Below are 10,830 nucleotides of genomic sequence, written 5' to 3' on the forward strand. Positions count from 1 at the left end.
TCGATCTTAGTTCTCGAGCTTTCCCGAATCGTCTCGGTCCGGTACCGACGTTAGGGTTTGGAGATCGATTCGACGCCCATGGATCCGCCAGGGAAGCGGAGACCCCCGGAGGAAGACGACGACTTGGAGGCGGCGGCGATCAAGAGGCAGCGGATATCTGATGGGGAAGAGGACGAAGAGGGCGGAGGCGAGGAAGGGACCGACGCTGCTGCTCTCCCCGGCCTCGCTGTCTACAAGGACGACGATGACGAGGAGGAGGAAGGGGCGGGCCGTAGAGATCAGTGGATGGGACAAGAGAACGGTCGTGGGGAAACTATTGAAAATGGCGGTGGTCAAGTTAGAGTGAGGGCTGGGGATGAAGAAGTGATGGAGGCGTTGCATCAGAAGGATGTTTCTCGCCCTCCAGCTCCGGTGAGGCAGCAGCGACAGGTGGAGCGCCGGAGGGACTGCCCATATCTTGATACCGTGAACCGTCAGGTTATCTCTCCTCCTTATCAATTCGCACATGAGAAAAATCTTCAGTTAGATGGAGGAAATTGATTCTCGAGTCTTGTTTATAGGGATAAGGAAATATCGATACTTACACTCGAAATTATGAAACTTTACTTGAGAGTGACCGAAATGAAGGCCAAGACGAAGAGTCATTGTGTTTGAAAAGCAGCTTGGTTTTGCGATAGGGCGTTATTAAGTTTCATTTGGATATATGTTCCTGTCCTAGACTTTAGTTTCTCATTTTTGGGTTTCAGATGGTTTTGGTTCTGAAGTTCAACTGAAACAAAGTGGAACCTGTCTACTAGGGCTTCGAACAAGATGCTTTTTGTTTGTCATCTTTCTTTTTCTTAAGCTTTTGATAAGCAATTTTGAGAACTTGTTACGATCTAACCACTCCCTGAAATCTTACACTGAAGATCTGATATATTTGGGTACACAATGAACCAAAACGTGCTGCATATCTGAAAGCAAACTTATTTCTTTGCTTCGTTTCTATAGCTTGTTAGAAGTGGCATACGAGCTAAATATTTTATGCAAACTTCACATAACTAACTTGTCTGAAAGTTCTCGATGATTATTCCGACTAGTGTATGCTGACTTTCATGGCATACAAATTAGGGAGTGGGAGATTTTGATCTATGTGAAAGTTTTTTGCGGAGTGCATCTTTAACTGACATAAGGTTCGATATGATAGTAAATGGTAATTGGGTGATGCAACATGCTTGTTATCGTAGTTGTTTGTAATGATAATTCTGTATATAATGCTAATTCAGACCTAAAATTACCAGAACTATATGTGACTAGATTATGAGAATGTAAATGACTAAAAATGAGTATTTGGGCTTATATTATGGATCATTTGTTTTTTCTAATTTTGATACATTTTAGATCACGAATCATAAATATGGATTAAGAATTACTAAAGCCATCAGTCGATCCCAATGACATGTTTATATTTTGGATGTTATTCATCTCTTTTGATTATAACTTCAGGAGAGAAGAAAAAGGAAAAGAAGGGGACAGAAGAGAAGGGAAAAGATGTTAAGGCAATGACAGAATACAAGGAGAGAATATTAGACCAATTTCTTGTCCTGTGTTTGAAACAATAGGAAAGAAGAGAAGGATCAGTTAGAATTCTCTCTCTTTCTCTCCAAATCTCTCCACTTGAGAATACAAAATAAAATGGATCTAGAAAGTAGTTAGTAGTGATTTAAAAAGTGCTAGGCACTAAGGTCGCAAAATATCCAAGACGTTTTGAAATATTAAAATATAAAAAATATATAATTTAATTGATAAATATGATTATATAAATAAAAATATGATATTAAACTAGTGTTAACAGTAGTTATAGGGGGAGAAAAGAACTATTAAGAGGAGGGGGTGAAAAAGTCACCAATAGTGGAACTTTCGGACAACAGTGGCGGTGGTGGAGGAAGCTGTGGACAGCAGCAGTGGCAACGGCGGAAGCTGCAGACGATAGCAGCAACAGTGAAAGTTGCGGTCCTCTCCCTCGACAGTGGAAGGAGTTGCACATGGAAGCAACGACGGCTGAAGGAAGCTGCGGACAAAGGCTAGGCTGTCGGACCTGTCCGTTGACGATAGGGGAAGCCTTGGTCCGCTGTGTCTGCGGCGGAGGCTGCAGAAAGCGTTGGCGACGGAGGCAGAAGTTGCACTAGGGTTGATGGCTCGAGGTCGCGTGGGGGAGCGGGGGGTGGCTTTTGTGGGTAAGAAAGTGGCTAGTTGGTTCAATTGAACCAACTAGCCATTGTTGAACCGAACCAGACTTAAAAAGTCTGGTTTGGTTGCTTCATTTGAACTTGGCGCTTGCCCGCGGTGACAAAGAAATTGAAGTTTTGATGTTCTGGAGTGCTTCATATGGTTTGTCATGTCCAATTACATTGATAAGTGTTCTTTGTTTGTTGACATTTGACTTGGATAAATATACTCCACATTACAAATTTCACATTTTTATTTGTGATGTGAATTGTGATTTAATTATCATATTTTGGTCATCTAGTAGCACGTAGGTTGCTTTGTATCTGATCATTGTAATTTTTGTTATATACGTAATGCAGGTCTTGGATTTTGATTTTGAGAAGTTCTGTTCCATCTCTCTCTCAAACTTAAATGTTTATGCGTGCTTGGTTTGTGGAAAGTACTACCAAGGAAGAGGTCTGAATTCTCATGCACATACACATAGCCTTGAAGCAGGTCACCATGTATATATTAATCTTCAAACGGAGAAAGTTTATTGCCTTCCTGATGGATATGAGATAGATGATCCATCATTAGATGATATTCGGCATGTTCTAAATCCTAGGTATGTGTACTGTTACATACAACTCTTGCTTCTTTGCTTCTAGATGTTATAGTATGGATTCAGCAGGGATTTATGCTTTGATCCAGTAGAATTTTGAAACCTGCCCCCTCTTGTTTTAAGAAACTTGAATATTTTGATACCCTTTTCTAGGATCCAAAGGGATGTCAGCAATGGTTATAACATTTTCCCTGTATTGGTATTGACTCTGACTTGATTCATGTTACAGTCAGCTAAATTGCTGTTTAATTGGATTCCAAGACCTACTCATATAAAGACATTAGTGTAACAGTTCGCTCAGCTACCTTTTGATTGAACCTATATACCAACTCAAAAATGAAAACATATTGTATCTGGCTCTTGCTACTAGTACACCACCCCCCAATTTTTCCAGAGAAAGTGGATCAATGAGGAGCAATATTGCATAACAGAAGCCTTAGATGATCTCATGGATGATTTTGGGATTAATTTGAGTTTTATTATTGTGTCAATTTTTGTCTTTTTTCTATATCAGATGTTATGGAAATTTTCTTGTACTTAGGCCAACTTTGTACGGTTTTTTCATTCAGGTTTTCAAGAGAACAAGTTCTGCACCTTGATGAAAACAGGCAATGGTCGAGAGCACTGGATGGGTCCAACTATCTACCTGGAATGGTAAGTTCCACCTGCATACATACGGCATTTTTAGACCATGCTGTATCATTAATATGGTTAGGTTTTGGAAAGAGACGACAGCTTGTAGTTCTGTTTGTAATTGAATTGAATGAATGCAGTTAAAAAGAGGGTTTGTTGGTATGCATTTTTCTAGTATGTATGTCTGCATAAGGGATGCAAAGTTGCTCGGGTTCTAGAATCTTTAATGATCATCACTATGTATTCATTGTTAACACTTTGTTTAGATGGAATCCTTTGGTAGCTCTACAAGTCAATCTGCTTAGTTATCTAATTGTTTGCTGCATATAGTACAAAATGCAACAAAAGCCGTATGTTCCTTGTTTAAGGCTTATATCCCTGAAAGCAAGTGCCATGATATAAGTTCTTATGCTGTTACAACTATATTTTGCTATTGGCACTTTCTTCAGAATTAGTACATCAGCTATGATCATCAATTTCATGTATTGATCAATTTTTTCCTTGTTTTTAGGTGGGTCTCAACAATATTAAGGAGACTGATTTTGTGAATGTCACAATTCAGTCTTTAATGAGAGTGACTCCTCTGAGGAACTTTTTCCTGATCCCTGAAAATTATCAGCACAGTAAATCTCCACTTGTTCATCGGTTTGGAGAACTTACACGAAAAATTTGGCACACAAGGAACTTTAAGGGACAGGTTGATTCATCTTTTTCTGTATGTTGCTATTTTCATTGTTGGCAATGCTCCTCATTGATTATTCCATTTCAGGTCAGCCCCCATGAGTTTCTACAGGCTGTTATGAAAGCTAGTAACAAGCGGTTCCAAATTGGTGTTCAGTCAGATCCTGTTGAATTTATATCCTGGCTGTTAAACACATTGCATGCACAACTTAGACATTCAAAGAAAAAGGATCGAAGTATAATTTATGACTGCTTTCAGGTTTTTCCTAACATAAATCATTTGTTTGTGTTTTTCCTTTGCTATCTGTAATGCTGATTATTCTAGAATGCAGGGTGAATTGGAGGTTGTGAAAGAGATCCAGAAGAAACATCTTATTGAGAAGAAAGATAATGATGATGAGGAGAACAAGGTAATTGTTGCAGAGGGCGGGTCATCAAATGACAGTGTTGTGAGGGAAACATCTAAAGTGCCATTTCTAATGCTTGGTCTTGACTTGCCACCACCTCCCCTTTTTAAGGATGCAATGGAGAAAAACATTATACCTCAGGTATTTATTTAAATGCCTCTGCTTGTATTTGTCTTGAGTCTTATATAAAGACATTCACGGTCTAGATTGCCACTTACTGCTAATCGAATGCAATTCTTCTGAACCTTACAGAATCTCGTTCATTCTTTTGAATGTTGAAGTGATATTTTGGATTCTTTTATAGTATCCTGTTCTTTTCTTTTGAGCGAAAAAGGAAATACTTTTAGAGGGTTATCATAGGAATATCTTCTAAAAGATATGCTGTCCTGATTGACTCTAATATTAGTTGAATCTTCTCAGAGTGCTATATGTTCTTTCGACTATACCAATGTCCAGCAAAACTGTTTATATATTAGAAAAGCTAAGGGGTTTGACTGCCACATTAGTTATGTCTGAGAAGGTCCAATATAGAGATGAGCAAATCATATCACATAATCATTAGGTTTGCAGCACCCATAACATGCAGAAATTCAATGGGAAGATGTTAGTATAATATTCTAATGCTAGTGCATAATAGGTTTTGCAGTTCTGTTGCTAGTAATTTCTGAACAAAGCACAATTATTTCCCTCTTTTGTGTAACACAGTTGGCACTTTTATTCTGATAGTTCTTGGCCATAAGTTTTGAAATTGTTGATTTAGTTTATTGGGTAATTCATTTTGAATTTGCTTCTGAAATCTTCTGAAATGTAATTGTTAGTGGAATTAACTGATGGCATGTCAAATTTGGTGATGAGTTTACTTAGGTACAAACAGAAGATTGTTTGTTTAATTGTGATGGTTGGAGTAGATGTTATCGGAGTTCCTTTTCTTTTGGATTGTCTTGGATAGGTTATTCTCTTTATTTTGGTTCAGTTTCTAGGGGCCTAATTGGAGTAAATTATAATAAGCTAATAGCTGTTATTCCTAAAGGGTATTTGGTAGAGTGGGTCTTTTTGGTCTCAGAAAAAAGCCATTTATTTTGTTGACGAAAGCAAGGAAATTTGAATTGTTGCATGATTATCCTGGCTCGAATGTCTGTTCTGTTCATAAAGCTTAGTTTTTTCCTTTCCAGATCAGCAAGTTTAGACCGTATCTTTTTGTTAGTTTCCTAGTTAGTTTCCTGTTACAGGATGAATGGAAGAAACCTATTCTGCTATTGCTTTGTGTAGGTTCCCCTCTTCAACATATTGAAGAAGTTTGATGGTGAGACTGTAACAGAGGTTGTGCGGCCTTGCATAGCAAGGATGAGATATCGTGTCACCAGACTGCCAAAGTATCTTATTCTTCACATGCGTCGATTTACAAAAAACAACTTCTTCATAGAAAAGAACCCTACTCTTGGTATACTATGTCTCTTTTTGTATATGAGATGTTCTATGTTTTTAGTCATTATTTGTTTGTTGATACTCTCCTCTTTCAGTGAACTTTCCTGTGAAGAATCTTGAATTGAAGGATTATATTCCATTACCACCACCAAAGGTCAAGAAGAAGTTAAGGTCAAAATACGATCTTATTGCAAATATAGTTCATGATGGCAAGCCAGGAGAAGGATGTTACAGGGTTTTTGTGCAGCGTAAATCGGAAGAACTCTGGTACGTTTGTTATTGAAGTTAAGTGTTTCAGTGTTGTCTGTATGCATGCTGACCACTGTGTTCCTTTTGGTATTGTTGCCTGTATGCACGCCGACCATTGTGTTCCTTCAGGTTTGAGATGCAGGACCTCCATGTCAACGAAACTCTTCCTCAAATGGTTGCTCTATCTGAGGCTTACATGCAAATATATGAGCAGCAAGAGTGACTACAGAGTCAATTTTTTGTTTGGTCTTGAGATAGGCTGGAAAGTTAGCACGAGAAGCTCCTAAACTCTCGCATTATGAATGACATGATCGACTGGCCTATCTGTTTATTCAGCAGAAGCTTTGTACCCATTTGTGGCTGGCACTCGGGCCAAGAAGAATGTGCTGATCATGTACCAGTGGACCTTTTTGCCTGGTTCAACTCATGCTTCTGGCGGTTGAGAGCAAACTGCTGCATGGTGGATAGCTGTTCTTAAGCGGATGATCGATATTTCAGAACTTTTTTGTGTTTATTGTCCGCCAAAATGGTAAATGAAAACTATATTTCGATGATGCAGGCAAAATTGTTTCAAAAGAGTAATCAGCAGCCTCATTAGAATGGAAGCAAAAAGAATTCATAGTCTGTAAAAGTGGTGAATGAGACAGCCTTGCTAAAGCCCAGACGTTGTATGTTTCAACTGATTTCTGTCGTCAATTTCTTCTATGATAATGGAAAATATTTCCAACTTCGTCCAGAAGTACTCTTATTATTGGTCGGTGGATTGGACATGTAGTTGGATTTGCAATCAAGCAAACAAGCAATAGTGTAATAAGGGGCATAAGAATTCATGACCTGATTCAGTCTACAGCATATTACACGTATTTGGTTGGATGTTTCCAAATAAAATGACATATACCAACGCGTCCTCTACCCAAAAAAACTCAATTCAGATACAAAGGTGTCTTGAGATAACAACCTGCATAGGCAGCGCAAGTCACATTATTGAGCAGCAAAACAAAGAATCGTCCATCACAAAATAGTGACAAATTTAGAGAGGTTTCTCTGCAGACCCGGGGATTGGAACTTCGCTCTACTCTTTTTGGGAGGTCCCATTTCAATGCTTTGTAAACCTCTGTAAAACATCAAAATAGTCGGGGAATGTCTTCCTAGTGCAACCTGGGTCTCTGATTGTGACAGGAACATCGGCACAAGCAGCTATCGAGAATGCCATTGCCATCCTGTGATCATCGTACGTGTCAATCGCTGTTATATTCAACTTTTCTGGGGGAGTTATGATACAAAAGTCGGGGCCTTCCTCCACCGTTGCTCCGAGCTAGTTCATCACATACAGAGCAAGAATACTTGTCAGGAAATGAAACAAGATGACTGAGTTACACAGAAGATCGAACTTTACCAACCTTTCTAAGTTCTGTACAAATGGCTACCATCCTTTCAGTCTCCTTAACTCTCCATGAAGCCACTGAAACCAGAAAATAAGGGTGAATTGTTTTCAGGTCAAACAAGTAATGCAGTATTTCTGCCAGACACCACCGCATAGACTACTACATTTAGTTCTTCCTGTCGAAAGAGAATATACAGCAAAAACTGAAACTAACCATCTCTTATGGCTGTAGGGCCATCAGCAAATAGTGCGACAACAGCAAGGGTCATGGCAACATCAGGCATCTTATTCATATTGACATCAATTCCACGCAAATGTCCCTTCTTGGAAGGATCCTGTGGTGGACCAGTAACAGTCACACTATTTTCAGTCCATGAAACTTTTGCTCCCATTTTCTCAAGAACTTCAGCAAATTTCACATCTCCCTGCATTTAGGGTAAAAGGAAAAACCGGGCAAATAAATAAATAAATAAAACAAAAGCTACGTGCTTCAAGATCATGAAATTTTGCGGAGCAAGAATCACCTGTAGACTGCTTGTACCACAACCTTCCACAGTGACAGTGCCACCAGTGACTGCAGCGCCTGCTAAGAAATAACTAGCACTTGATGCGTCACCTTCGACATATGCATTTCCAGGAGACCTATGGAACAGAAGTATACCAAAAAATGTAATCTTTATAAATTTAGCAAGTAGTATTACCATCATCAATATTGCAATCGAAAACTTACTTGTATTTTTGAGCACCCTTGATATAGAATCTATCCCAATTATCAGAATGCTCAACCTTAACTCCAAAACGTTCCATCAATTTCAAAGTCATTTCTACATATGGAATGGAGATAAGCTTATCAATGATCTCAATCTCCACATCCCCAAGAGCCAAGGGAGCTGCCATGAGCAAAGCAGTCAAGTACTGGCTGCTAATGGATCCAGAAAGTTTCACCTGAACAAAGTGATGCATAAACAAAAAGAAAAGAAAAGTCAATATCAGCAAAGTAAATATGTGAATCCAAAGTATATAAACATAATCCAGAAACATATAGGCTAAGTTGTGTGTCCCAAAGCAAAAGAAAAAGATCCAAACCAATATTATTGCACAGATAAAGATTCGGTAGACTCATTCTTGGTCCTCAAATAGAATGTCATAAGAGATGTATGCATCCTTGTATTGCACCAAATGATTTCAAGTCACAGTGGCCCATAAAATCAAATTGATACTAATAAAACTTATGCAAGCTAATATTGATTAGACATAATAAATAATTGATCATTAAGATCTTCCCCATTCCACCCAAATATAACCTTGTTAACTAGCAGAGGTAACCATAATAAAGCACAATCATAATAAAGTTGGCCTGTATAGATCCTCATTGGCTGTGTTATCATAGTGAACATTCCTCTTATAACACCTATGCTTTTCCCTGTTACACATGTTCAGACTTTGCTTAATTTTACAGATTGCTTGGATAAAGAATAAGCTCTTACCTCCAACCTTTTCTCTGCTTCTATTTTCATGAGGAAGCACAAGCTCTTAGTGTAGAACTAGTAAGTCAAAAGCAAATAATTCTTCACCATTTCAGGTGGATTAACCAGATTTTGGTATAAAGAAAAAAAGATATACAATGACTGATGCACTCCACGATTTCTTGAGTGTGCTATTAGCACCAAGTACTAGAAGTATGTTTACTCCATTTAGAAAAAAGAAAGAGTATTAGCAAGATGTAACATCCTTTTGTCATTTTCTTACAAAGCAAAATTAACTACGCACTGGCTCCTGAACAAGCAATTATTCTACTCGGCCAAAGGTTATGATGCTTATGTAATTGAGGAAGAAGACAAAAGAAAAGGTGATACATATTAGAATCCCAAACTAGTAACAGGATAAAAGGTAGTAAAGAGAGACTAACCTTTCCCCCTGGAAGACCACCCATTGCATTTACACGAACAGGAGGGCAATTGGTGCCCATGAAACAATCAACATCTGCACCAAGCTGTTTCAGACCGGCAACCAAATCTCCTATAGGTCTTTCCCTCATTCTTGGGACCCCGTCAAGTACGTAGCTGAAACATCAAACGAAAAAAGTTCAAAATACAGTATAATTAAATGTACCGAGATGAAGACACCTAATTCAGACAATAAATAATAGTAGACCTTGCATTTCCACCAGCGGCTGTGACAGCTGCTGTCAATGGCCGCATTGCAGTCCCTGCATTTCCCAAGAAGAGCTCAACTTCTTGTTTAGAATCTTTACCCACCGGGAATTGGCCACCGCATCCTACAACTGTTGCTCTCTTAGTTGCAACATCATCTTCCACCGAAAGGCCAAGGGTTCTCAAAGCAGCAAGCATATAGCGAACATCATCACTGTTCAACAAGTTGTCCACCACGGTGGTACCCTGAAAAAGGTTTATGGTGGATCATAAAATAAGGAAAAGGAAAGAAGAGGGAGATTCGATGGATTTAACCTCGATATCCACCAAATAAAATTTGAACTCTTTCGTATCCATTTAGATTTATATATGCATGGTATTTTTTGTTCATCGTGGAAATTAAGCTAATTATCTGGATCCAACAGAGAATCAAGTAATCATTCCAACCGCGAAAGCTTTCATCAAAGAGAGCACTCAAAAATCATTTTTCCCCGCAAATTCACCAAAGAGGCACATCCCACCACGCCAAACCCGCAAAAGTTTCAATCTTTCGACGAAGCACCTCACCTCGGAAAGGGCAGCAAGGAGGAGGATCCGATTCGACAAGGACTTGGATCCGGGGAGCTTAACCGTACCGGAGATCTCCTTAATGGGCTGCAACACGATCTCCGGCGCCGCCGATGGTTTCTCGGCAGCCACGGCGACAGAGGCCGAGACCCTAAGAGGCGATGCGCGCCTCCCGCAGCCTCGCGCTCTCAAGCCACCGAAAGGCCCGGGCCTGGCCACTGATCCAAAAGGAAGGGAGTAAGGAACAGGCGTCGGCCTCCGAGCTCCGCCGATATGAGCAGGCGTCAGCGCAGGATTCGCCTCCAATCCCTTTGACATGATCGCCTGCGCCATCTCTCTTCTCTCTCTCTCTCTCTCTCTCTCTCTCTCTCTCTCCGTGCGCTCCGGTTGCTCTGGAAGAACGAGGGGAATTGGGATGGGATTTAAAGTAGCAAAACCAGCAACCCTTCAACGAGGCTGCGTCACGTAGCAATGAAAGTTACGACTTCAGGTACGAAGGACGCCGTCTGTGCACGTCAGAGT

General features: G+C 39.8%; 2 protein-coding genes across 2 annotated transcripts; one reads left to right on the forward strand and one right to left on the reverse strand.

The window, feature by feature from the left end:
* On the forward strand, positions 1-6,943 carry LOC135653896 (uncharacterized). The gene is made up of 9 exons (XM_065175529.1): positions 1-477; positions 2,568-2,812; positions 3,379-3,463; positions 3,954-4,139; positions 4,212-4,382; positions 4,456-4,671; positions 5,800-5,971; positions 6,051-6,222; positions 6,334-6,943. The coding sequence occupies exons 1-9, from the start codon at positions 79-81 to the stop codon at positions 6,425-6,427; spliced, it is 1,740 nt and encodes a 579-aa protein (XP_065031601.1). The 5' UTR covers positions 1-78; the 3' UTR covers positions 6,428-6,943.
* A 67-nt stretch (positions 6,944-7,010) lies between these two features.
* LOC103970764 (3-phosphoshikimate 1-carboxyvinyltransferase 2) lies at positions 7,011-10,710 on the reverse strand. The gene is made up of 8 exons (XM_009384682.3): positions 10,309-10,710; positions 9,743-9,987; positions 9,498-9,651; positions 8,319-8,533; positions 8,113-8,230; positions 7,803-8,013; positions 7,605-7,666; positions 7,011-7,519 (listed from the first exon to the last, which is right to left on the reverse strand). Exons 1-8 carry the CDS (start codon positions 10,639-10,641, stop codon positions 7,301-7,303), a joined length of 1,557 nt encoding a protein of 518 aa, XP_009382957.2. The 5' UTR covers positions 10,642-10,710; the 3' UTR covers positions 7,011-7,300.
* Between the last annotated feature and the right edge of the window lie 120 nt (positions 10,711-10,830).

Source organism: Musa acuminata, unplaced genomic scaffold, assembly GCF_036884655.1.
Source record: "Musa acuminata AAA Group cultivar baxijiao unplaced genomic scaffold, Cavendish_Baxijiao_AAA HiC_scaffold_42, whole genome shotgun sequence".
NCBI classification, from domain to species: domain Eukaryota; kingdom Viridiplantae; phylum Streptophyta; class Magnoliopsida; order Zingiberales; family Musaceae; genus Musa; species Musa acuminata.